Source organism: Phaseolus vulgaris, chromosome 11 (genome assembly GCF_051622355.1).
Source record: "Phaseolus vulgaris cultivar YP4 chromosome 11, ASM5162235v1, whole genome shotgun sequence".
NCBI lineage: Eukaryota > Viridiplantae > Streptophyta > Magnoliopsida > Fabales > Fabaceae > Phaseolus > Phaseolus vulgaris.
The window spans coordinates 52986601-53013963 of NC_143508.1; the positions used below are offsets into that span (position 1 = coordinate 52986601).

The 27363-nt window shown below is 36.4% G+C and overlaps 1 protein-coding gene across 14 annotated transcripts; it reads left to right on the top strand.

Annotated features, from left to right (window-relative positions):
- The first annotated feature begins 211 nt into the window (after positions 1-211).
- LOC137821217 (RING/U-box superfamily protein) lies at positions 212-5342 on the top strand. 14 transcript variants are annotated; one of them, XR_016517466.1, is made up of 6 exons: positions 283-421; positions 1069-1213; positions 1353-1754; positions 2931-2982; positions 3081-4053; positions 4868-5342. XR_016517466.1 is itself a non-coding variant. In XM_068625738.2 (6 exons), exons 3-5 carry the CDS (start codon positions 1439-1441, stop codon positions 4029-4031), a joined length of 1314 nt encoding a protein of 437 aa, XP_068481839.2. In that variant the 5' UTR covers positions 283-421; positions 1069-1213; positions 1353-1438; the 3' UTR covers positions 4032-4053; positions 4865-5342. The 14 variants fall into 14 exon arrangements, 8 of the variants coding, with proteins under 8 accessions (XP_068481830.2, XP_068481847.2, XP_068481839.2 ...); XR_016517465.1 differs by having other exon boundaries at positions 1438-1754; positions 4865-5342; XR_016517464.1 differs by having other exon boundaries at positions 1438-1754.
- Positions 5343-27363: the final 22021 nt, after the last annotated feature.

Sequence of the window (27363 nt, forward strand, 5' to 3'; positions counted from 1 at the left end):
TAATTATTACGTATGGCAATGGCATGTTAAAATAATACTATAATTATATATAATTATTATAATTGTATATGATTATATAATTATTATAGTTTTATAATTATGCTATATACTATATAATATATTATTACAATAATAATACTACTACTAATAATTATTATTATTATTTTAAAATAAAGAGAGTAAACCACGGAATCACCTAACGCCGTCACATACGACGGCAACCCTAAAATTACGCTGACGCAGCCATTCTAACGTCGTCAAAATAGACGGCGCCGCTCCCTTCCTATTCTTCTTCTCTTTCTCTTCTCTCTCTCTCTTTCAGAAACTCACTTTCTCTCTCTACAAACTCTCTCTCTCTCTCTAGAAACTGAAAATTTCATTTCAAAGAGATGCTTCTCTCTGACCCTTGTTTCCCTTAAAGGTAACTTTCTCTCATATTCTCTCTCTATTAGAAAACATTCATTATCATAAAATATAATGAGGTGTTAATTTGTAATAATTTATTTTTAATTAATGTATTAATTACTGCTAGTGTCATGGGAATTTGGTGTTTTTTGAGTTTTGAGTGTATTTTTGTTTCTATAATATATGGTAAAACTTGTATTATTTATTTTAATTTTAATTACTTAAGTTAATGCAATATTGGTTGTTAGTGTTGTGGGAATTTGGTGTGTTTTGAGTTTTGATTGTGAATTCCGGGTTTTCTGCATTGATTTCGGATCGTTCTGACTTTTTGAGTGTGTGAGAGTGAGTGTTGAGTTGTTTTTTTTTCTATTTTTGGGGTGTTTGATTAGATCATATAAGGAATTCTTGAAATTGTGTTTAGTTGTTTCTTTTTGGTTCATCATGCTGTTTTGTTTTCTTCCGAGAGTTTTCTTTTTCAAGTGATATGAAGTTGGTAACACCAATAGTAAGGTGAGAATGGAATGCTTGTGTTTTATGGAGTTTGTTGATGAAGTGTGGTTGGTACATAGACACTTCTATGATATGGCTATGCTGAATGAACTCTTTTGAATGGTGTTCATTTCACGGTTTGATTTTTTGATTCCTTTTGTGGTTGTTTTACAGGTTAGAGGGGGATTTGGCTTAAAATTTGGATGAAAGTTTTGGGATGAGTTTCTGTTTACAGTTTTATATGATAAAGTTTGGCGGGTTTGAGCCGGAGTTTACACTGGAAAACTAATCTATTTCAGAAAGAAAAAGGATTTATGAGGTTTTTTTATCATTAAATGAATATTTACTATTAATCTTTATCTTCTGTTCTGATTTAATTTTTGGTCTGGTATTTCAATTTGGAAGAATATGTTTAACTGAAGCAAGAATACTGGTTGAGTAATGATTCTCTGTTATAGGGATAGAGCTGTGTTCACCAGGGTGATGAGGGTGCAATTGGTGATTTTGTTGATGTAAGAAACTGTATACTGCTGTCTATTTCAGAATGGGTGCCGTTTGTTGTGTTGCTGCCAAAGACAAAACTTTACAAAGTGCATCACCCAGTGAAATCATGCATCGGAATATTCGATATTCTCCGACGTGGAACTTTAGGTGGGATCATCGAGGGCGTGTAGCTGGTGAAGATACTGCTGTAACTTGGTTTTCTAATGGTATTAGCAGGAATGATGGATTGGAGAATAAAAATGAACCCTCTTATGTATCCGAGGATGGAAGCCCGTTGCAGAATTATCAAAGGAGTAGATCCCAAAAATCCCCAGTCTCAGAAGGAACTGCTAGGAACCTGATAAATTCATCTTCAGGTAACTTTAATCAAATCAACTCCCTGGTTTTAATCATAATTCGTACACCAACTCGGGTTCGAATGTTTAGGATTGGAGTTTTATCAGTCGTTTCATTTTCTCTTCATTTCTTATTTAACGAGGTAAATGCAAAAGCTATTAAATAGAGTGTAAACATGGCGATGTATTCTCACGTATGTTTCTTTCTCAAGCTATCAGACACAAGAAAATATTGAAATTAGCAGAAAACATGGTTAAAATTTTAATTCAACAAACAGAACAGATTTAGCTTTTTATACCACGCTCACACAGTAGCAAGTCTGTAGGACTTAGATTAACCATTTCTGACACAATGGAGCCCTAAAAAATTAACATTTTGGAGTAAAATGCTGCATGGCATAAATTAATGTTTGTTAACTTACACTACAATTACTATTCACAAACCAAAATAATGGAAAATGAAGATGGTGAGCTGGAAAACACCATTCAATTATCTAGAAATGTAGGAATTATTTTTGGGTTAGACATCGGGTGTTGGCATGTGACAATTTGACAATTTCTCAGTTAGTAGAAGAAACATATGCTGAAACAGGGTTTTGAGTAATTTAGATTAGTAGTTTGGTGTAAGATACCAGCTTCTGAGAGTCTGTGTTGTAAGTTAGATTATCCTTTTTCTTTTTCCGGAGAAAGGTGTTGCAGGTGATAGTTAGAAGAACAGCATAAACTGAAATATAAATGAGAGCAATTTAGTTTCATGTCTCTTGCAATTAAGTTGTCAGATTTTCTTAGACATTCCATGTGGAATAGTCTTTCTTGTTGGCCAAAAGGAGGCGTTGCATATGATATGACCAAGGAAGAAAAGCATATACTTATCTCTTCATTGAAATAGATTATTGGTTTATTTTGCTTGATTGATGTTTGATAATCTGGCATATATGTTTGTGTCAATTGTGTACACATGATTAAGTTAATAAATCTCTCTCCAGTTCACCACAGGGCCTTTTTTGAAATCATAATAAAATAAAAGTTGTGGACTTATGTCTCTTCATGAGACTGGGCTATAATTATGTACTTTTAAGATTGCTCCTTCTCTAAAAAATATTTTTTCTATCCTGTTTTAATTATTCCATTGGTAATTTATTATGTTCTCACCTGGTTGATTTATAGATCTGACATGTTTTTTTATGTTTATCTCAGATCAAACTATTTCAAGGAATGTCTTGACAAATGAGAGCGTGGAACAGGTGAGGTTGTAATTATAAAGGAATCTGCTGTTATTTTATGTTTCTATCAGTAGTTTCTATCTGATTTTTTGGATACACTTCGTACATCTGCATTACTATGCAGGCGAAGAGGTTGGCTGAATCATCAACAATATCATGCCCGTATCCCACAAAACCCCTACATTCATTGCCTTCTACTTCATCAGTATCACCTCAGCCATACGATAGTCACCCATTTCCATCCAGCTCAACCACTTCAAGGTGGGCTTGCCATTCCACAGGAGAGCAACTATCTTGTCAAGTTTCTGATAGCCAAATCTTTGGATATAAGACGCCTAGCAACTCTTATGTATCTGAAGAGAGGCCAGTGTTTCCTTCGTGGAGCAATGAATCTGGTATGCACTCCCATGGTGGGTCTTCAGGTAATTGGTCTAGGTCTGGCTTTTCTGAGCTGACAGGCAGTTCCCTCAAAGAAAGATGGTCATTTGATAGTGAGTCATTTGGTTTCAATTGTGAAAGGCTGGTTAGATACAGTAGTCAGTTTTCAAATTCTCCAGTTGATTTCCAAGCATGTGGTGTTTGCTCAAAACTTTTAACTGAGAAATCTTCTTGGGGGTCCCAAAAGATAATTGCTAGTAATGACCTTTCTGTAGTTTCTGTCCTTATTTGTGGGCATGTTTATCATGCTGAATGCTTGGAGAGTTTGACACCTGAAGTCAACAAGTACGATCCACTTTGTCCAGTTTGCACTTTTGGTGAGAAATATACTCTTAAGTTGTCTGAAAAAGCTCTGAAAGCTGAAATGGATTTGAAGGCTAAAAATAAGAAATCAAGGAACCAAATTGTGGACAGTGATATTGACGATAATTCTGTTGCGCACGAACATTTTAGAGAAAAATGGCGTCAAGCTAGTAAAGGTCTTGGAATTGATTCTAGTTCTAGTGGGAGAAGCTCTAATGGGAAACCTTTTCTTAAGAGACATTTCTCATTTGGCACAAGGAGTTCCAAATCCATGCTAGATAATCAGTCAACCCCGAAGAAAGGCTTCTTTTGGGCAAAATCTAGTAGAGAATAAGCTGCTATGGGGTTGTTGAAAGGTAAGTTCCATTTTCTTTATTGTTTTGCTTTCCAATTTATGACAATAAGAATATTCTACTTTTCCCTGTCGTAGTTGGCAGGTTATTTCTGACCTGCATGTTCATAAACTAGTGAAAAACAAATGTGTCTATGGTGAACCAGCTGAACCATTTAAACTGATTACACGGTTGAAGTACTTCACCTTTTTACCCTCCATTAGAGCTTTTAAAATTGTTTTGGTTTAATTTAAACATGTTTAAAACTCAGACTTTCTCTATTAATTTGTCCAATGGAGGGAAAATGATAGTGTGTGATGCAATGAACGGTTTAACTCCAATTTATATCTAGAAGCTTTTCCCTTTTACCCTTTATATTTTTTGTGCGTTTGCATAGGATGAGAAATTTTACCTCTTTCTTTTTAGTTATTTGATGTGCCACTGGCATAGCTTAGACTCCAATACAGTATATTTTTCATTTCTTTTACGTGCTAAATCATTTTGGTTATGTTAGAACAAATTTTAAATATTATTGTCTGTGGTTTTATTTATTTATATGAAAATATTTGTAAAATTTTCCTGGTTTTCTTTTTACATGTCTATGACAACCCAGGTTCAACCTAGTTAAAACATAAAATCTTTAAAATCTCTCTTGTTATATTATCTGTTTAATTTTTGAAAACATTGTCTGGCTTATATTCAGATTTCTCTGGGTTTGATTCCTTGGTACCATGCACCAGAATTTGACTTCCAAGTTAAATATTTTGAAAAATTGAGCTCCAGAACTCCTCAGCAATTATTTTGCAACTTAATTTTTCTTTATTTCTCCTTAAAGCAGGTTCCGTTGTTGAACTTCTACACAACCTAAGATAAAATGACCGAGGAAATGGGAAGATGACATTCATCAAGCTTTGATTTATGATCTGTATACACTAATACATGATTTCTAAAGGTTTAGAAGCTGGACTTTCTCTGTAAAGAAGAAATATGAAACTGAAAAGATACATATAGGAAGACAAAGATAGTGTTTAGAAATCAATGGTTTTGTTATTTTGTACAGATTGATTAGTTTATTGCATATGGATATAATTCATTCTTGAAAGATGTTCTGTTGCCCCTTGTTCTACCTTGTTCTACTGTTATGTAATGCAGTGTAAATGCCATAGGCCATTAGAAGTTTCTGGTGTTGTGCTATGGTCTCCAAAGATTGTTTGGCAATAACATTTAGTTGGAATGACACAAATTTGTTGTTAAATTGTGATATGTGAAGAACACTTAATCACTTCAAACATTTTATTTACCTTATTGTATTATCTATTATAGATATACTTTCCTGTTCTCCCTTTTATCTCTCTAATGTTCTGTTTGGTTGCTGGAAAATTGAAAATTAAGTGGATCAGGTTTTACTCTTTTTTTTTTCCACATAAATAATGGAAGAAATAGAGGTAAAATGATGACTGAGAAATTAAGTGGCAAAAGTACCCATCAATTGTCATGAGGTCTTGTAAAAAAGAAATGGTTTGTGATAAGTAAATTAATCTTTTTCTTTCATTTAGGATCAGGAATTCATATTTTCATTGCTTTATATGGTCATTTTTTTATAAATCTCTCAGGTTAAATATTAATAAAACTTGATATTTCAAATTAGATTCACACTTTACTTTAAATAATAACAATTATGTTTATCACATGAAACTTAAGATCTCAATTAAGATCTCAATTAGGCTGAGATTTCAAATAACAACAATTATTTATTTTCACATGAAAAAAAAATATTATTTAAAAAAATAAACAAAATTACTTATGAGTTATGTGCATTAAATATCTTCTCCTTTTCATTTTTTAAACCAAATTGGCAGTTTAGTTTGATATTATAATTTATGGAGGTGGCTACCTATAACAATATCTCCCATCCTTAGTAATTGTCTTATCTCACCTACACCTACCTCACATTAATAATGATTAATAATTATGTAACCTTCAATAATCTTTTTCTGAATAATTATTTTATTGAAAATTGAATTTGTGATTTTCTCTCTCATATTAATTGTTGAAGTTTTAATATGAATTTGGATCTAACCTTTATCATTTGGTTAAAACTATAAATAATAGTTAGTTAGGATGTAACTCATTTAGAGTCTAAGATATACCTAGTTTCTATCAAATGACAATTGATATGTGTAACAAATTCTACTTAGTTTTCTATCATACACAAATTTTCTACTTAATTTTCTATCATTTCTCACTTTCCTATTTTGATTTCTTATTATCAAACGAAATCAAGATGACTAATTAACAAATAAAAAGTTATGTTTAAAAAAATGATTCCTCAAAAGAAAAAAATTGTTTAAGGATCATCTTGTTTTTTTATTTATTTATTTAAAATCATGTTACAAAATGCAAATTTAATAATATGCATTTTTCTTAGTGAAAAAAATGGGTGTTAAGAACCCTAGTTCAAATCAATGGATTTGTTGTTGAAATGGTTCATGCTTTTGCCATTCTTGTGATGTTGGAAGCAAGATTAATTTATAATTAACCTTTTACAAACATGGGTTGCACGAACTAGGTTTCATGTTGCTTGTTGACTCCATGTTGAATCAAATCACATCACCAAAAACTATTCAAAAATCCAAAAATACACTTACTTTGATGCTACTTGCGTGCACGTTTCAATTAGTGCTTGCTTTTCTTACTAATCTTGATTAACTTCCACTAACAACCCCTCACTAATCCTAACTACACATCACTTTAAGAAGATATTTCTTAATTAATCATCTCTAATACTAATTATTGGGTCACAAAAAAGTCTTATCTTTAATCACACCAAGGTGATACGTGGTATCTTTTACGTATAAATTCTTTTAAGTCTTTAATAAGACTCATTAATTAAATTGTATAGTTACGTGACTTTGGAGATAACAACAAATATTTTTAAAAGAAATTAAAAACTAAAACTACATGTAAATTATTCAAACTCTTCACTTTTAATATATTTCTCTTTCGTATTATAAGATAATTAACTTAATAATAAACTTTAGTGGTTACAAGAGATAGTAACTTGTATGATAAAAAATTAGGGTAAGAAAATATAAAATAAATTATATTAAAAGAGGAATTCTACCATTAAACGATTATGAATATTGAATAAACTAGTTTAGATGTATTTTTTAATTAATATAATTTTAAAAAACAATTAATGTTATTGATATGTACTTTTAAGCTATCTTTAATGCGTATTTAATATTAAAATTAAAAATTTATCTCTACAAGAAAAAATGTTTTTAGAAACTAAATTTTCGGTTTCTAAAATGATAAAATTAGTCACTAACTTAATTAGAAACTAATAATTTTAAGTGGCTAAAATTATGGTCGCTAATTTTAGATACTAATTTATATTCTAATTTAGAAACCAATTTAGTTACCATTAAATAAAAACAAATTTAGTGACCAAATATATAGAAACTAATTTAGTGACCAATTATATAGAAACCAAATTAACAACCAATTTCATTGAAACCAATTTAGTAACCAAAATACATAAAAACTCATTTAGTGACCAAATATTCACTACAAGAAATTTGCTATTTAAATATCGATTATTACATAAAGTGAACATTACATACAAATTTGAATCCTTATGTAAAGTGACGTTACATATGAAATTATTGTTATTGTCATCTCCAAGAACTCCAACCACATAAGTTCCCTATTTCATTTCATCTTCTTCATCCATTTTCCCTTTATTCTAAATTACCAATTTTTTGTTCTACTTGTTTGTTTTCACTTTCAATCGGTGCAATCTCTTCCTTATGATGTCCTCTTTCATTTTCTGCACTTATATTCAATTTTAATCGGTGCAAATTGGTTGTTCTTGCTGTTTTTGTCACGTCCTCCATGGGTATAATTCCTATATGTTATGTTCTTGAGTTTCTATCCATGGGTTGTTGTTCAAAATGGGTTTCTATGTGAGTTTGGCTTGGTTACTTGTGTTTTGGTGAGTTCTTGAATGTTAAGAACATTGATCCAATTCTTAAAAAGTGCCTAATCATATTCCAACTCAAGTTGACTCCATAACATGTCTATGAAACATCTTTATCTTGTTATTGGAATCATATCACATTAATAATCCACGAATAACATAAGATATTCTCTTTACGGTGCTCTCATAATACCATAAAACATGAAAATAAAAATCACAAAAAGAAGATACGGGGAAGAAAAGCTAGAACGTTTTGTTTTTGAAAAACCAGTTTTTTTCACTCTCGGTCTGGGACATACTACGCCTAACTCCTTGGGTATTTTGGTATGAAACTTTTACCAGACGGTCGTCACTGTGTTTATTGAGTTTTGGCTCAGATTTGAGCCCCAGATTCGTCTCAAAAGATTGACAATAAATTTTTTATTCATCACTGCCAGAGCTGAAAGGAAGGTTCGTTTGTGTGTCAAAATGCTTTATTTTTTCGTGGGTGAATACTCATCCGTTTGACCTGAAATTTTTCACATTTTGTACCAAATTCAGTGCAAATTCTTAAGTGAAATTTCAGGAAAAAAATATTTCAGGAGAATTTTTCAGAAATTTGGCGCAAACCAAGGCTATCCTCTACCAAAACTTGTGAAATTTCGCCCCACTTCCAACAATTTTATTTTGGGTCCGTAATGTGCTGAAAAAAATTCACACAAGTACTTTCACATGTTGTTTGCTCGCAGGTAAGGAGGCACGTCCATAAACAAATCACAAAAAGAAGATACGGGGAAGAAAACCAGGACGTTCTGTTTTCGGAAAACCAGTTTTTTTCACTTTCGGTCTGGGACTTACTACGCCTAACTCCTTTGGAATTTTGTTCTGAAAATTTTACCAGCCGGTCGTCACTGTGTCTATTGAGTTTTGGCTCATATTTGAGCCCCAGATTCGTCTCACAAGATTGACAATAATTTTATTATTCATCACTGCCAGAGCTGAAAGGAAGGTTCGTTTGTGTGTGGAAATATTTTATTTTTTCGTGGGAGAATACTCATCCGTTTGACCTGAAATTTTTCGCGTTTTGTCCCAAATTCAGTGGAGATTCTTAAGTGGAATTTCAGGAAAAAACTACTTTGGGAGAATTTTTAAGAAATATGGCGCAAACCAAGGCTATCATCTACCAAAACTTGTGAAAAATCATCATACTTTCTGCAATTTTATTCAGGGTCCGTATTGCGTTGAAAAAGTTCACACAAGTAATTTCATATGTTTTTTGCACGCAGGTAAGGAGGCATGTCCATAAACAAATCAAAAAAAGAAGATACGGGGAAGAAAAGTCAGGACGTTTTGTTTTTGGAAAACCAATTTTTTTCACTCTCGGTCTAGGACTTACTACGCCTTACTCCTTAGGTATTTTGGTCTGAAATTTTTACCAGACGGTCATCACTGTGTCTATTGAGTTTTGGCTGAGATTTGAGCCCCAGATTCATCCGACAAGATTGGCAATAAATATTTTATTCATCACCGCCAGAGTAGAATGGAAGGTTCGTTTGTGTGTAAAACTATATTATTTTTTCGGGGGTGAATCCTCTTCCGTTTGACCTGAAATTTGTCGCGTTTTGTCCCAAATTCAGTGGAGATTCTTATGTGAAACTACAGGAAAAAACTATTTCGGGAGAATTTTTCAGAAATTTGGCGCAAACCAAGGCTATCCTCTACCAAAACTTGTGAAATTTCGCCATACTTTCTACAATTATATTCTGGGTCCGTAAAGCAATGAAAAAATATACACAAGTACTTTCATATTTTGTTTGGACGCATGTAAGGAGGCACATCCATAAGCAAATCACAAAAAGAAGATATGGGGAAGAAAAACCAAGACGTTTTGTTTTCGGAAATCCAGTCACTCTCCATTTGGGACTTACTACACCTTACTCCATGAATATTTTGGTCTGAAACATTTACTAGACAATCGTCATTGTGTCTATTGAGTTTTGGCTTATATTTGGGCCCCATATTCGTCCCACAAGATTGGCAATACATTTTTTTATTCATAACTGCCAGAGCTTAAGGAAGGTTCATTTGTGTGAAACTGTTTTATTTTTTCGTGGGTGAATACTCATCCTTTTGACCTGAAATTTGTTGCGTGTTGTCCCATATTCAGTGGAGATTCTTACATAGAATTTCAGGAAAAAACTATTTTGGGAAATTTTTCAGTAATTTGGCGCTAACCAAGGCTATCCTCTACCAAAACTTGTGAAAGTTTGCCTTACTTTCTGCAATTTTATTCTGGGTCCGTAATGCGATTAAAAAATTCACACAAGTACTTTCATATGTTGTTTGCACGCAGGTAAGGAGGCATGTCCATAAACAAATCACAAAAAGAAGATACGGGAAGAAAATCCAGGAAGTTTTGTTTTCGAAAAACAAGATTTTTTCACTCTAGGTCACAGACTTACTATGCCTAACTCCTTAGGTATTTTCGTCTAAAAATTTTACCTGACGGTCGTCATTGTGTCTATTGAGTTTTGGCTGAGATTTGAGCCCCAGATAAGTCCCACTAGATTGGCAATAAATTTTTTATTCATCATTGCCAGAGCTGAAAGGAAGGTTCGTTTGAATGTGCAACTATTTTATTTTTTCGTGGGTGAATACTCATTTGTTTGACCTGAAATTTATTCCATTTTGTCCCAAATTCAGTGGAGATTCTTACGGGGATTTTAAAAAAAAAACTATTTCGGGATATTTTTTCATAAATTTAGCCCAAACCAAGCCTATCATCTACCAAAACTTGTGAAATTTCGCCCTACTTTCTGCAATTTAGCCAGGACGTTTTGTTTTCAGAAAACCATTTTTGTTCACTCTTGGTCTGGGACTTACTACGCCTTACTCCTTCGGTGTTTCGGTCTGAAATTATTACCATACGTTCGCCACTGTGTCTATTGAGTTTTGGCTGAGATTTGAGGCCCAGATTCGTCCAACAAGATTGACAATAAATTTTTTCTTGATCACTGCCAGGGCCGAAAGGAAGGTTCGTTTGTGTATGAAACTGTTTGATTTTTTTCGTGGGCGAATACTCGTCCGTTTGACCTGAAATTGGTCGCGTTTTGTCCCAAATCCAGTGGAGATTCTTAGGTGGAATTCCAGGAAAAAACTATTTCGGGAGAATTTTTCGGAAATTTTGTGCAACACCAAACATTGTGAAATTTCGCTGTACTTTCTGCAATTTTTATTCTGGGTCCTTATTGCACTGAAAAGTTCACACAAGTACTTCCATATGTTGTTTGCACCTAGGTAAGCAAGCACGTCCATAAAAGAATCACAACATGGAGATAAGGGGAAGAAAATCCAGGACGTTTTGTTTTCGGAAAACCAGTTTTGTTCACAATCGATCTGGTACTTACTACGCCTTACTCCTTAGGTGTTTCGGTCTGAAATTTTTACCAGACGTTTGCCACTGTGTCTATTGAGTTTTGGCTGAGATTTGAGGCCCAGATTCGTCCCACAAGATTGGCAATAAATTTTTTATTGATCACTGCCAGGGCCGAAAGGAAGGTTCGTTTGTGTGTGAAACTGTTTGAATTTTTTCGTGAGCGAATACTCGTCCATTTGACCTGAAATTTGTCGCGTTTTGTCCCAAATTCAGTGGAGATTCTTACGCGCAATTTCAGGAAAATACTATTTCTGGAGAATTTTTCGGAAATTTTGTGCAAACCAAGGCTATCCTCTACCAAAACTTGTGAAATTTCGCCCTACTTTCTGCAATTTTTATTCTGGGTCCGTATTGCGCTGAAAATGTTCACACAAGTACTTCCATATGTTGTTTGCAACTAGGTAAGGAGGCACGTCCATAAAAGAATCAAAAGAAGGAGATACGGGAAAAAAAATCCAGGACGTTTTTTTTCTTCGGAAAATCAGTTTTGTTCACTCTCGGTCTGGGACTTACGCCTTCCTCCTTGGGTGTTTCGGTCTGAAATTTTGACCAGACAATCGCCACTGTGTCTATTGAGTTTTGACTGAGATTTTGAGGCCCAGATTCGTCCCACAAGATTGGGAATAAATATTTTATTGATCACTGCCAAAGCCGAAAGGAAGGTTCGTTTGTGTGTGAAAATGTTTGATTTTTTTCTTGGGCGAATACTTGTCCATTTGACCTGAAATTTGTCGCGTTTTATCTCAAATTCAGTGGAAATTCTTAAGTGGAATATTAGGAAAAAACTTTTTGCGGAGAATTTTTTGGAAATTTTGTGCAAACCAAGGTTATCCTCTACCAAAACTTGTGAAATTTCGCCCTACTTTCTGCAATTTTTTTTCTGGGTCCGTATTGCGCTGAAAAAGTTAACACAAGTACTTCCATATGCTGTTTGCCCCCAGGTAAGGAGGCACGTCCATAAAAGAATCACAAAAAGGAGATATGGGGAAAAAATTCCAAGACGTTTTGTTTTCGGAAAACCAGTTTTGTTCACTCTCGGTCTGGGACTTACTACTCCTTACTCCTTCCGTGTTTCGGTCTGAAAATTTTACCAGATGTTTGCCACTGTGTCTATTGAGTTTTGGCTGAGATTTGAGGCCCAGATTCGTCCCAGAAGATTGACAATAAATTTTTTATTGATCATTGCCAGGGCCGAAGGGAAGTTTCGTTTGTGTGTGAAACTGTTTGATTTTTTTCGTGGGCGAATACTCATCCGTTTGACCTGAAATTTGTCGCGTTTTGTCCCAAATTCAGTGAAGATTCTTACGTGAAATTTCAGGAAAAAACTATTTCGGGAGAATTTTTTGGAAATTTTGTGCAAACCAAGGCTATCCTCTACCAAAACTTGTGAAATTTCGCTTTACTTTCTGCAATTTTTATTCTGGGTTCGTATTGCACTGAAAAAGTTCACACAAGTACTTCCATACGTTGTTTTCACCCAGGTAAGGAGGCATGTCCATAAAAGAATCACAAAAAGGAGATACGGGGAAGAAAATCCAGGACGTTTTGTTTTTGGAAAACCAGTTTTGTTCACTCTCAGTCTAGGACTTACTACGCCTTACTCCTTTGGTGTTTTGGTCTGAAATTTTTACCAGACGTTCGCCACTGTGTCTATTGAGTTTTGGGTTAGATATGAGGCCCAAATTCGTCGCACACGATTAGCAATAAAATTTTTATTGATCACTGCCAGGGCTGAAAGGATGGTTCGTTTGTGTGGGAAACTGTTTGATTTTTTTCGTGGGCGAATACTCATCCGTTTGACCTGAAATTTGTCGCGTTTTGTCACAAATTCAGTGGAGATTCTTACGTGGGATTTCAGGAAAAAACTATTTCGGGAGAATTTTTCGGAAATTTTGTGCAAACCAAGGCTATCCTCTACCAAAACTTGTGAAATTTCGCCCTACTCTCTGCAATTTTTATTCTGGGTCCGTATTGCACTGAAAAGGATCACACAATTACTTTCACATGTTGTTTTCACCCAGGTAAGGAGGCACGTCCAGAAAAGAATCACAAAAACGGGATACGGGGAAGAAAATCCACGATGTTTTGTTTTCGGAAAACCAGTTTTGTTCACTCTCGGTTTGGGACTTACAAGGCCTTACTCATTCGGTGTTTCGGTATGAAATTATTACCAGACGTTCGCCACTGTGTCTATTGAGTTTTGGCTGAGATTTGAGGCCCAGATTCGTCCCACAAGATTGACAATAAATTTTTTATTGATCACTGCCAGGGCCGAAAGGAAGGTTCGTTTGTTTGTGAAAGTGTTTTGATTTTTTTCGTGGGCGAATACTCGTCCGTTTGACCTGAAATTGGTCGCGTTTTGTCCCAAATTTAGTGGAGATTCTTACGTGGAATTTCAGGGAAAAACTATTTCGGGAGAATTTTTCGGAAATTTTGTGCAAACCAAGGTTATACTCTACCAAACCTTGTGAAATTTCGCCGTACTTTCTGCAATTTTTATTCTGGGTCCTTATTGCACTGAAAAGTTCACACAAGTACTTCCATATGTTGTTTGCACCCAGGTAAGCAAGCACGTCCATAAAAGAATGACAACATGGGGATAAGGGGAAGAAAATCCAGACGTTTTGTTTTCGGAAAACCAGTTTTGTTCACTCTCGGTCTGGTACTTACTACGCCTTACTCCTTGGGTGTTTCGGTCTGAAATTTTTACCAGACGTTTGCCACTGTGTCTATTGAGTTTTGGCTGAGATTTGAGGCCCAGATTCGTCCCACAAGATTGGCAATAAATTTTTTATTGATCACTGCCAGGGCCGAAAGGAAGATTCGTTTGTGTGTGAAACTGTTTGATTTTTTTCGTGGGCGAATACTCGTCCATTTGACCTGAAATTTGTCACGTTTTGTCCCAAATTCGGTGGAGAATTTTATGTGGAATTTTAGGAAAAACCTTTTTCGGGAGAATTTTTCGGAAATTTTGTGCAAACCAAGGCTATCCTCTACGAAAACTTGTAAAATTTCGCCCTACATTCTGCAATTTTTATTCTGGGTCCGTATTGCGTTGAAAATGTTCACACAAGTACTTCCATATGTTGTTTGCAACTAGGAAAGGAGGCACGTCCATAAAAGAATCACAAGAAGTAGATACGGGAAAGAAAATCCAGGACGTTTTTTTTTTCGGAAAATCAGTTTTGTTCACTCTCGGTCTGGGACTTACTACGCCTTACTCCTTGGGCGTTTCGGTCTGAAATTTTTACCAGACGTTTGCCACTGTGTCTATTGAGTTTTGGCTGAGATTTGAGGCCCAGATTCGTCCCACTAGATTGGCAATAAATTTTTTATTGATCATTGCCAGGGCCGAAAGGAAGGTTCGTTTGTGTGTGAAACTGTTTGATTTTTTTCGTGGGCGAATACTCATCCGTTTGACCTGAAATTTGTCGCGTTTTGTCCCAAATTCAGTGGAGATTCTTACGTGGAATTTCATGAAAAAACTATTTCGGAAGAATTTTTCGGATATTTTGTGCAAACCAAGGCTATCCTCGACCAAAACTTCTGAAATTTCGCCCTACTTTTTGCAATTTTTATTCTGGGTTCGTATTGCGCTGAAAATTTTCACACAAGTACTTCTATATGTTGTTTGCAACCAGGAAAGGAGGCGTGACCGTAAAAGAATCACAAAAAGGAGATATGGGAAAGAAAATCCAGGACGTTTTGTTTTCGGAAAATCAGTTTTCTTCACTCTCGGTTTGAGACGCACTACGCCTTACTCCTTGGGTGTTTCGGTCTGAAATTTTTACCAGACGTTCGCCACTGTGTCTATTGAGTTTTGGCTGAGATTTGAGGCCCAGATTCGTCCCACAAGATTGGCAATAAATTTTTTATTGATCAATGCCAGGGCCGAAAGGAAGGTTCGTTTGTGTGTGAAATTGTTTGATTTTTTTCGTGGGCGAATACTCGTCCGTTTGAACTGAAATTTGTCGCGTTTTGTCCCAAATTCAGTGGATATTCTTACGTGGAATTTCAAGAACAAGCTATATTGGGAGAATTTTCGGAAATTTTGTGCAAACCATCCTCTACCAAAACTTGTGAAATTTCGCCCTACTTTCTGCAATTTTTATTCTAGGTCCGTACTGCGCTGAAAAATTTCACACAAGTACTTCCATATGTTGTTTAAACCCAGGTAAGGAGGCACGTCCACAAAAGAATCACAAAAAGGAGATACGGGGAAGAAAATCCAGGACGTTTTGTTTTAGGAAAACCAGTTTTGTTCACTCTCGGTTTGGGACTTACTACGCCTTACTCCTTGGGTGTTTCGGTCTGAAATTTTTACCAAGCGTTCGCCACTGTGTCTATTGAGTTTTGGCTGAGATTTGAGGCCCAGATTCGTCCCACAAGATTGGCAATAAATTTTTTATTGATCATTGCCAAGGCCGAAAGGAAGGTTCGTTTGTGTGTGAAACTGTTTGATTTTTTTCGTGGGCGAATACTCGTCCGTTTGACCCGAAATTTGTCGCGTTTTGTCCCAAATGCAGTGGAGTTTCTTACGTGGAATTTCAGGAAAAAACCATTTCGGGAGAATTTTTCAGAAATTTTGTGCAAACCAAGGCTGTCCTCTACCAAAACTTGTGAAATTTCGCCGTACTTTCCGCAATTTTTATTCTGGCTCCGTACTGCGCTGAAAAATTTCACACAAGTACTTCCATATGTTGTTTGCACCCAGGTAAGGAGGCACGTCCACAAAAGAATCACAAAAAGGAGATACGGGGAAGAAAATCCAGGACGTTTTGTTTCTGTAAAACCAGTTTTGTTCACTCTCGGTCTGGGACTTACTACGCCTTACACCTTGGGTGTTTCGGTCTGAAATTTTTACCAGACGTTCACCACTGTGTCTATTGAGTTTTGGCTGAGATTTGAGGCCCAGATTCGTCCCACAAGATTGGCAATAAATTTTTTATTGATCATTGCCAAGGCCGAAAGGAAGGTTCGTTTGTGTGTGAAACTGTTTGATTTTTTTCGTGGGCGAATACTCGTCCGTTTGACCCGAAATTTGTCGCGTTTTGTCCCAAATGCAGTGGAGTTTCTTACGTGGAATTTCAGGAAAAAACCATTTCGGGAGAATTTTTCAGAAATTTTGTGCAAACCAAGGCTGTCCTCTACCAAAACTTGTGAAATTTCGCCGTACTTTCCGCAATTTTTATTCTGGCTCCGTACTGCGCTGAAAAATTTCACACAAGTACTTCCATATGTTGTTTGCACCCAGGTAAGGAGGCACGTCCACAAAAGAATCACAAAAAGGAGATACGGGGAAGAAAATCCAGGACGTTTTGTTTCTGTAAAACCAGTTTTGTTCACTCTCGGTCTGGGACTTACTACGCCTTACACCTTGGGTGTTTCGGTCTGAAATTTTTACCAGACGTTCACCACTGTGTCTATTGAGTTTTGGCTGAGATTTGAGGCCCAGATTCGTCCCACAAGATTGACAATAAATTTTTTATTGATCACTGCCAGGGCCGAAAGGAAGGTTCGTTTGTGTGTGAAACTGTTTGATTTTTTTCGTGGGCGAATACTCGTCCGTTTGACCTGAAATTTTTCGCGTTTTGTCCCAAATTCAGTGGAGATTCTTGCGTGGAATTTCAGGAAAAAGCTATATTGGGAGAATTTTCGAAAATTTTGTGCAAACCATCCTCTACTAAAAGTTGTGAAATTTCGTCCTACTTTCTGCAATTTTTATTGTGGGTCCGTACTGCGCTGAAAAATTTCACACAAGTACTTCCATATGTTGTTTGCACCCAGGTAAGGAGGCACGTCCACAAAAGAATCACAAAAAGGAGATACGGGGAAGAAAATCCAGGACGTTTTGTTTTCGGAAAACTAGTTTTGTTCACTCTCGGTCTGGGACTTACTACGCCTTACTCCTTGGGTGTTTCGGTCTGAAATTTTTACCAGACGTTCGCCACTGTGTCTGCTGAGTTTTGGCTGAGATTTGAGGCCCAGATTCGTCCCACAAGATTGGCAATAAATTTTTTATTGATCAATGCCAGGGCCGAAAGGAAGGTTCGTTTGTGTGTGAAACTGTTTGATTTTTTTCGTGGGCGAATACTCGTCCGTTTGTCCAGAAATTTGTCGCGTTTAGTCCGAAATTCAGTGGAGATTCTTACGTGGAATTTCAGGAATAAACCATTTTGGGAGAATTTTTCGGAAATTTTGTGCAAACCAAGGCTGTCCTCTACCAAAACTTGTGAAATTTCGTCATACTATCTGCAATTTTTATTCTGGGTCCGTACTGCGCTTAAAAATTTTACACAAGTACTTCCATATGTTGTTTGCACCCAGGAAAGGAGGCACGTCCACAAAAGAATCACAAAAAGGAGATACGGGGAAGAAAATCCAGGACGTTTTGTTTCCGGAAAACTAGTTTTGTTCACTCTCGGTCTGGGACTTACTACGCCTTACTCCTTGGGTGTTTCGGTCTGAAATTTTTACCAGACGTTCGCCACTGTGTCTATTGAGTTTTGGCTGAGATTTGAGGCCCAGATTCGTACCACAAGATTCGCAATAAATTTTTTATTGATCACTGCCACGGCCGAAAGGAAGGTTCGTTTGTGTGTGAAACTGTTTGATTTTTTTCGTGGGCGAATACTCGTCCGTTTGACCTGAAATTTGTCGCATTTTGTCCCAAATTCAGTGAATATTTTTACGTGGAATTGAAGGAAAAAACTATTTTGGGAGATTTTTCGAAAATTTTGTGCATACTAAGGCTATCCTCTATCAAAACTTGTGAAATTTCGCCCTACTTTCTGCAATTTTTATTTTGGGTCCGTACTGCGCTGAAAAATTTCACACAATTACTTCCATATGTTGTTTGCACCCAGGTAAGGAGGCATGTCCACAAAATGGTGATACGGGTAAGAAAATCCAGGACGTTTTGTTTTCGGAAAACTAGTTTTGTTACCTCTCGGTCTGGGACTTACTACGCCTTACTCCTTGGGTGTTACGGTCTGAAATTTTTACCAGACGTTCGCCACAGTGTCTATTGAGTTTTGGCTGAGATTGGAGGCCCAGATTCGTCCCACAAGATTCGCAATAAATTTTTTATTAATCACTGCCACGGCCGAAAGGAAGGTTCGTTTGTGTGTGAAACTGTTTGATTTTTTTCGTGGGCGAATACTCGTCCGTTTGACCAGAAATTTGTCGCGTTTTGTCCCAAATTCAGTGGAGATTCCTACGTGGAATGTTAGGAAAAAACCATTTCGGGAGAATTTTTCGGAAATTTTGTTCAAACCAACGCTGTCCTCTATAAAAACTTGTGAAATTTCGTCCTACTTTCTGCAATTTTTATTCTAGGTCCGTACTGCGCTGAAAAATTTCACACAAGTACTTCCATATGTTGTTTAAACCCAGCGAAGGAGGCACGTCCACAAAAGAATCACAAAAAGGAGATACGGGGAAGAAAATCCAGGACGTTTTGTTTCCGTAAAACCAGTTTTTTTCACTCTCGGTCTGGGAAAAACTACGCCTTATTCCTTGGGTGTTTCGGTCTGAAATTTTTACCAGACGTACGCCACTGTGTCTATTGAGTTTTGGCTGAGATTTGAGGCCCAGATTCGTCCCACAAGATTGGCAATAAATTTTTTATTGATCACTGCCAGGGCCGAAAGGAAGGTTCGTTTGTGTGTGAAACTGTTTGATTTTTTTCGTGGGCGAATACTCGTCCGTTTGACCCGAAATTTGTCGCGTTTCGTCCCAAATTCAGCGGAGATACTTACGTGGAATTTCAGGAAAAACCTATTTCAGGAGAATTTTTCCGAAATTTTGTGCAAACCAAGGCTATCCTCTACCAATACTTGTGAAATTTCGCCCTACTCTCCGCAATTTTTATTCTGGGTCCGTACTGCGTTGAAAATTTTCAAACAAGTACTTCCATATGTTGTTTGCACCCAGGTAAGGAGGCACGTCCACAAAAGAATCATAAAAAGGAGATACGGGGAAGAAAATCCAGGACGTTTTGTTTTCTGAAAACCAGTTTTGTTCACTCTCGGTCTGGGACTTACTACGCCTTACTCCTTGGGTGTTTCGGTCTGAAATTTTTACCAGACGTTCGCTATTGTGTCTATTGAGTTTTGGTTGAGATTTGAGTCCCAGATTCGTTCCACAAGATTGGCAATAAATTTTTTATTGATCACTGCCAGGGCCGGAAGGAAGGTTCGTTTGTGTGTGAAACTGTTTGATTTTTTTCGTGGGCAAAAACTCGTCCGTTTGACCTGAAATTTGTCGTGTTTTGTTCCAAATTCAGTGGAGATGCTTACGTGGAATTTCAGGAAAAAACTATTTAGGGAGATTTTTTTGGAAATTTTGTGCAAACCAAGGCTATCCTCTACCAAAACTTGTGAAATTTCGCCTTACTTTCTGCAATTTATATTCTGGGTCCGTATTGTGCTGAAAAAGTTCATACAAGTACTTCCATATGTTGTTTGCACCTAGGTAAGGAGGCACGTCCATGAAAGAATCACAAAAAGGAGATACGGGGAAGAAAATCCAGGACGTTTTGTTTTCGGAAAACCAGTTTTGTTCCCTCTCGGTCTGGGACTTACTACGCCTTACCCCTTGGGTTTTTCGGTCTGAAATTTTTACCAGACGTTCGCCACTGTGTCTATTGAGTTTTGGCTGAGATTTGAGGCCCAGATTCGTCCCACAAGATTGGCAATAAATTTTTTATTTATAACTGCCAGGGCCGAAAGGAAGGTTCGTTTGTGTGTGAAACTATTTGATTTTTTTCGTGGGCGAATACTCGTCCGTTTGACCTGAAATTTGTCGCGTTTTGTCTCAAATTCAGTGGAGATTCTTACGTGGAATTTCAGGAAAAAACTATACCGGGAGAATTTTTCGGAAATTTTGTGCTAGCCAAGGCTATCCTCTACCAAAACTTGTGAAATTTCGCCCTACTTTCTGCAAATTTTATTCTGGGTCCGTATTGCGCGGAAAAAGTTCACACAAGTACTTCCATATGGTTTTTGCACCCAAGTAAGGAGGCACGTCCAGAAAAGAATCACAAAAAGGAGATACGGGGAAGAAAATCCAGGACATTTTGTTTTCGGAAAACCAGTTTTGTTCACTCTCGGTCTTGGACTTACTACGCCTTACTCCTTTGGTGTTTCGGTCTGAAATTTTTACCAGACATTCGGCACTGTGTCTATTGAGTTTTTGCTGAGATTTGAGGCCAGGATTCGTCCCACAAGATTGGCATTCAATTTTTATTGATCACTGCCAGGTCCGAAAGGAAGGTTCGTTTGTGTGTGAAACTGTTAGATTTTTTTCGTTACTGAATACTTATCCGTTTGACCTGAAATTTGTCGCGTTTTGTCCAAGGTGTTTTCTTCCTTATCTTTTTCATTACCAAAGGTTCCTGTTTTAACACCAACTTGGTTAAAGAATGTTAGGAATGATTTTTTATACCTCCTAATGGTTTTCACCATTTAGGAGGACTTTTTCCAAAAAAATATCATCATTCCCAAACAATTTTTTCCAACTTGGTATGTCTACAGGACCTCCTTTTCTGAACTCCCACTGCTTACAAATTCTAAGTCATGTTTGCCTTTCTCTTATGCAACTGTTAATTTTTATAGTAAACTGACTTTGTTATATGTAGGGATTCAGAATTCATGGACGAATTCTCTTCAACTCGGGGAGCATGATGGAATAAAAAAAAAGGATTTCACTAATGGAGGAAGAGGCCATCCACCCAAGCATTTTACGTTCTTCCTTCTAGTCTTCTCAAAATAAAAAAGAAATTAAATAAAGAGAGAACCAAGCCTAAAATAAGACTACAAGCATTCAAGAATGGGCTCCAATTAATATCTCTCTTTATAGTTTCTTTTGTATAAATTTGTAAATAATATATAATAGCTTTAGGATGTGCTAAAGAGTAAAACCTTAAAGACACCTCCATTGTGTAGCACCTTAGGCTAGTTTTAGGAAGAAACTAGAATGGGGCCTCTTCACACTCCTTTAGGCGCTAGAATGTTTAAGAAGGAGTTAGAAGGTGACCTTTCAAAAGCTTCCCTTGTAAGCTTCTCTTTGTGATCGGTCTTCCTCATTATAAAAGGGAGGCTTAGGTCTTTGAAATAATAAGATTGATTTTGTGAGTATTGAACCTCTACCAAATTGGTGAGTGATTGAGAGAGACTTGTGTCTTCTTCTCTTCTAGTCTTATCTTGAGTGAATTCTTGCTCTCTCAAGTGGCGGGAACAACACTCATCTTGAAGTCAACCACCCTTCAAGTGGCGTGCACATTTCCAAGAGCTCCAACCACATAAGTTTCCTTGTCTTTATCATCTTCTTCTTCCATTTCCATTCCAAAACAAACTCTAAAACATGTCTTTTTTGTTTCTTGTTGATTCAATCGGTAGAACTTGTTTAGTTTGTGTTTATATTCGGTAGTTTGCTTTAGTTTGTTGTTCTTGTGGTTTTAAATGTATTTCTTGGAGTTTCAATCGGTGCTTTTGTGTTCTTCCTTGTTTCAAACGGTTCAAATGTCCAAAAATGGGTTTCTATGTGAGTTTGGCTTGGTTACTTGTGTTTTGGTGAGTTCTTGAATGATTAAGAACATTGATCCAATTCTAAAAAAGTGCCTAATCATATTCCAACTCTTATTGAATCCATAGCATGTTCATATCATATCTCTATCATGCTATTAGAATCACATCAGTAATACACTGAAAAAATTCACACAAGTACTTTCGTATGTTGTTTGCACCCAGGTAAGCAGGCACGTCCATAAACAAATGACCAAAAGAAGATATGGGGAAGAAAAGCCAAGTCGTTTTGTTTTCAGAAAACCAATTTTTTTCACTCTCGGTCTGGGAGTTACTACGCCGTAATCCTTGGGTAATTTGGTCTGAAATTTTTACCAAACATACGTCATTGTGCCTACTGCGTTTTGGTTGAGATATGAGCCCCAGATTCGTCCCACAATATTGGCAATAAATTTTTTATAAATAACTGTCAGGGCTGAAAGGAAGGTTCGTTTGTGTGTGAAACTGTTTGATTTTTTTCGTGGGCGAATACTCGTCCGTTTGACCTGAAATTTGTCGCGTTTCGTCCCAAATTCAGTGGAGATTCTTACATGGAATTTCAGGAAAAAACTATTTCGGGAGAATTTTTCGGAAATTTTGTGCAAACCAAGGTTATCATCTACCAAAACTTGTGAAATTTCGCCCTACTTTCTGCAATTTTTATTCTGGGTCCGTATTGCGCTGAAAAATTTCACACAAGTACTTCCATATGTTGTTTGCACCCAGGTAAGGAGGCACGTCCACAAAAGAATCACAAAAAGGAGATACGGGGAAGAAAATCCAGGACGTTTTGTTTTCGAAAATCCAGTTTTGTTCACTCTCGGTCTGGGACTTACTACGCCTTACTCCTTGAGGCTAAGATATGAGCCCCAGATTCGTCCCACAATATTGGCAATAAATTTTTTATAAATAACTATCAGGGCTGAAAGGAAGGTTCGTTTGTGTGTGAAACTGTTTGATATTTTTCCTGGTAGAATACTCGTCTGTTTGACCTGAAATTTGTCGCATTTTGTCCCAAATTCAGTAGAGATTCTTACATGGAATTTCAGGAAAAAACTATTTGGAAAAAAATTTCAAAAATTTGGTGCAAACCAAGGCTTTCCTCTACCAAAACTTGTGAAATTTTGCCCTACTTTCTGCAATTTTATTCTGGGTCCGTATTGCACTGAAAAAATTCACACAAGTATTTTCATATGTTGTTTGCACCCAGGTAAAGAGGCATGTCCATAAACAAATCACAAAAAGAAGATACGGGGAAGAAAAGCTAGAACGTTTCGTTTTTGGAAAACTAGTTTTTTTAACTCTGGACTTACTACGCCTTACTCCTTGGGTATTTTGGTCTGAAATTTTTACCAGACGTTTGTCCTTGTGTATGTTGAGTTTTGGCTAAGATTTGGGCCCCAGATTCGTCCCACAAGATTGACAATAATTTTTTTTCATCACTACCAAGGCTGAAAGGAAGGTTCGTTTGGGTGTGAAGTAGTTTGATTTTTTCGTGGGTGAACCTTCATCCATTTGACCTGAAATTTGTCGCGTTTTATCCCAAATTTAGTGGATATTCTTACGTGGAATTTTAGGTAAAAAATATTTCGGGAGAATTTTTCAGAAGTTTTATGCAAACCAAGGTTATCATCCTCTAGCAAAATGTTTAAAATTTCGCCCTACTTTCTGCAATTTTATTCTAGGTCTGTATTGCGCTGAAAAAATTCGCAAAAGTACTTGCATATGTTGTTTGCACCCAGGTAAGGAGGCATGTCAAATCAATCACAAAAAGAAGATACGGGGAAGAAAAGCCAAGACTTTTTGTTTACGGAGAACCAAATTTGTTCACACTCGGTCTCGGACTTACTACTCCTTACTTCTTGGGTATTTTAGTCTGAAATTTTTACCAGACATTCTTCACTGTGTCTATTGAGTTTTCGCTGAGATTTGAGCCCCAGATTCGTCCTACAAGATTGGCAATAAATTTTTTATTCATAACTGCCAATGCCGAAAGGAAGGTTCGTTTGTATGTGAAACTGTTTGATTTTTTTCGTGGGTGAGTACTCATCCGTTTAACTTGAAATTTGTGGCGTTTGATCCCAAAATCAGTGGAAATTCTTACGTGAAATTTCAGGAAAAAAACTATTTCAGAAGAATTTTTCAGAAATCTGGCACAAACCAAGGCTATCTTCTACCAAAACTTGTGAAATTTCGCCCTACTTTCTGCAATTTTTTTCTAGGTCCGTAATGCGCTGAAAAAATTCAAACAAGTAATTTCATATGTTGTTTAGACCCAGGTAAGGAGGCACGTCCATAAAAAAATCACCAAAAAAAGATACGGGGAAGAAAAGCTAGGACATTTTGTTTTCGAAAAACAAGTTTTTTTCACTCTCGATCTGGGACTTACTACGTCTTACTCCTAGGGTATTTGATGTGATTCCAATAACATGATAGAGATATGATAAGGACATGTTATGAATTCAACAAGGGTTGGAATATGATTAGGCACTTTCTAAGAATTGGATCAATGTTCTTAACATTCAAGAACTCACCAAAACACAAGTAACCAAGCCAAACTCATATTGAAACCCATAATATGGCATATGAACCGATTAAAACAAGATAGAATACAAATGAACCGATTAAAACACAAGGAAACACAAATGAATCGATTAAAACACAAGGAAACTCAACCAAAACCACAAGAACAGCAAGCTAGAAGAAACTACCGAACAAAAACACAAAATAAGCAAGTTCTACCGATTGAAATTACTAGAACATGTTTTAGAGTTTGTTTAGGAATGGAAATGGATGAAGAATATGAAAAGAACTCGGAAACTTATGTGGTTGTAGCTCTTGGAGATGTGCACGCCACTTGAAGGATGAAAGGCTTCAAGATGAGTGTAGTTGCCGCCACTTGAGAGTCCAAGAATGCACTCAAGATAAGACTAGAAGAGAAGAAGACACAAGTCTCTCTCAATTCACTCACCAATTTGGGAGAGGTTCTTTACTCAAAAATCAATTCTATCATTTCAAAGACCCAAGCCCTCCCTTTTATAGGGAGAGGATCGGTCACCTATTACAAAAGAAGCTTACAGAAGAAGCTTTCTAAGGTAGCCTTCTAAACTCTTCCAATTCTAGCGCCTAAATGGAGAGTGAAGAGACACCTTCTAGAGTTTTCCTAAAACTAATGCCTATAGGTGCTATACCAAAGAGGTGTCTTAGGTTTCCCTCTTTATCACCTTCCTAAACACTATTCTATATTATTTACAAATTTATACAAAAGAAACTATAAAGAGAGATATTAATTGGAGCCCATTCTTGAATGCTTGTAGTCTTCTTTTGGCTTTGGGTTTGGTCCTCTCTTTATTTTAATTCTTCTTTAATTTTTTAGAAAACTAGAAGGAAGAATTTTAAATGTTTGGGTGGATGGCCTCTTCCTCCATTTGTAAAATCCTCTCTTACTTGATCTCTATCATGCTCCCCAAGTTGGAGAGAATTCGACCACGAATTATGAATCCCTGCATATAACAAAGTCAGTTTACTTTTAAAATTAACAGTTGAATAAGAAAAAGGCAAACATGACTTAGAATTTGTAAGCAATGGGAGTTCAGAAAAGGAGGTCCTATAAACAGACCAAGTTGGAAAAAATTGTTTGGGAATGATGATATTTTTGGAAAAAATCCTCTTAAATGGTGAAAACCATTAGGAGGTATGAAAAAATCATCCCTAACATTCTTTAACCAAGTTGGTGTTGAAATAGGAACCTTGGGTAATGAAAAAGATAAAGAAGAAGAATACCTTTGAGGTTCAACTTGAGGCATAGCACGAGTCAACATGATTGATTTTGTGGATAAAGTGGTGTGACTCGGTTTAGTACTTACTTCTTTTGCTTTCTCATTTTCTCTTTTAGTTTTCATTTTTATTTGGTCCTGATGAACCTCTTTGGGAGAGAGAGGTTTTAAGATAACCTTGCGCCCTTTGAAGGAAAAAGACATTGTATTGGATAGGCCATCATGTAAAACATGTCTATCATATTGCCAAGGCCTTCCTAAAAGAATATGAGTTGCTTCCATGGGCACAACATCACATAAAACCTCATCTTTATACTTTCCTATTGCAAAGTTAATGAGGACTTGTTTATTAACCATGATTTCACCTTCGGTACTAAGCCATTGCAATTTATAAGGCTTGGTGTGAGAGATAGTGGGTAAGGCTAACTTCTCCACCACTCTTGTACTAGCCACATTAGTGCAACTACCCCTATCAATAATCAAGGAACATAACTTGTTGGTGATAAGACAGCAGGTGAGAAAAATATTTTCTCTTTGGGTATCATCCAAAGATTTTGAAATTGTTCCCAACATTCGCCTTATCATCAATAAGTCACATTCACAAGGACTTTCGCTCTCAATCTCACTTGATGGCTTAGAAGGTAAAGAATCCCAAGATGAATCGGAATCATGCTCACTAACTACTACCCCATTATGCACAAACATATTCCTTTTAGAAGGGCAATTAGAAGCTATGTGACCATATCCTAAGCATTTAAAACATTTTTTACTAGATGATTTGATTGGTGATATATGAGTAGAAGTAGAAGGCTTAGACTCTTTATGGTTGAAAGAAGAATCTTTAGAAGGAAGATTTGAAAAATATTTTTTATTTTTCCAAGAGTTGTTGTAGTAGCCATCATTGGGAGAGTTTTTGAAAACATTTTTCTTTGCAAGTTGGGATTCAACCTTCATTGCAAGGTGAACCAAAGAACCCAAAGATGAATACTCTTGAAGTTCAACAACATATTGAATATCCCTTCTTAGACCACTCACGAACCTAGCTATCTTAGCTTCCTTACTCTCATCCATGTCTATTTTAAGTAAAAGTGTTTCTAACTCCTTAAAATAAGCATCCACACTTAGCTTGCCTTGTAGAAACCGTTGGAGCTTCAACAATAGGTCTTTCCTAAAGTGTGGTGGCACGAATCTAAGGCGCATACACTCTTTCAAATCGTTCCAAGAAACCACGGGAGGTCTCTTGTTATATCCAATGTCCATTACAATGTTATGCCACCATTTCATGGCATAATCTATGAATTCTAAAGAGGCTATTTTCACCTTATGGTCTTCATGGACCTCATAGGCTTTAAAAATTTGTTCACATTTAGCCTCCCAATCTAAATACACATTAGGATCACTATCACCACTAAATCTATGTACTTTTACAAAAGGAAGTTGAGGTTTTGCTTCTTGGTGATGTCTTTGGTCACGGTGATAGCTCTCTCCATGAGAATGATGGTGATGCCTCCTTCTCCTATGTTCTTCTCCATGGCAGTGAGCATTGGAAGAACTCTTTGAAAAATGTATAGGAGAATGATGTCTTCCATGGATGGA

What these genes read in the sequence shown, in the direction of transcription:
- LOC137821217 (XM_068625715.2), top strand. An exon ending in CCTGATAAATTCATCTTCAG is followed by an intron (nt 1,755 to 2,930) that starts GTAACTTTAATC and finishes TGTTTATCTCAG; the next exon opens with ATCAAACTATTTCAAGGAAT. An exon ending in CAAATGAGAGCGTGGAACAG is followed by an intron (nt 2,978 to 3,080) that starts GTGAGGTTGTAA and finishes ATTACTATGCAG; the next exon opens with GCGAAGAGGTTGGCTGAATC.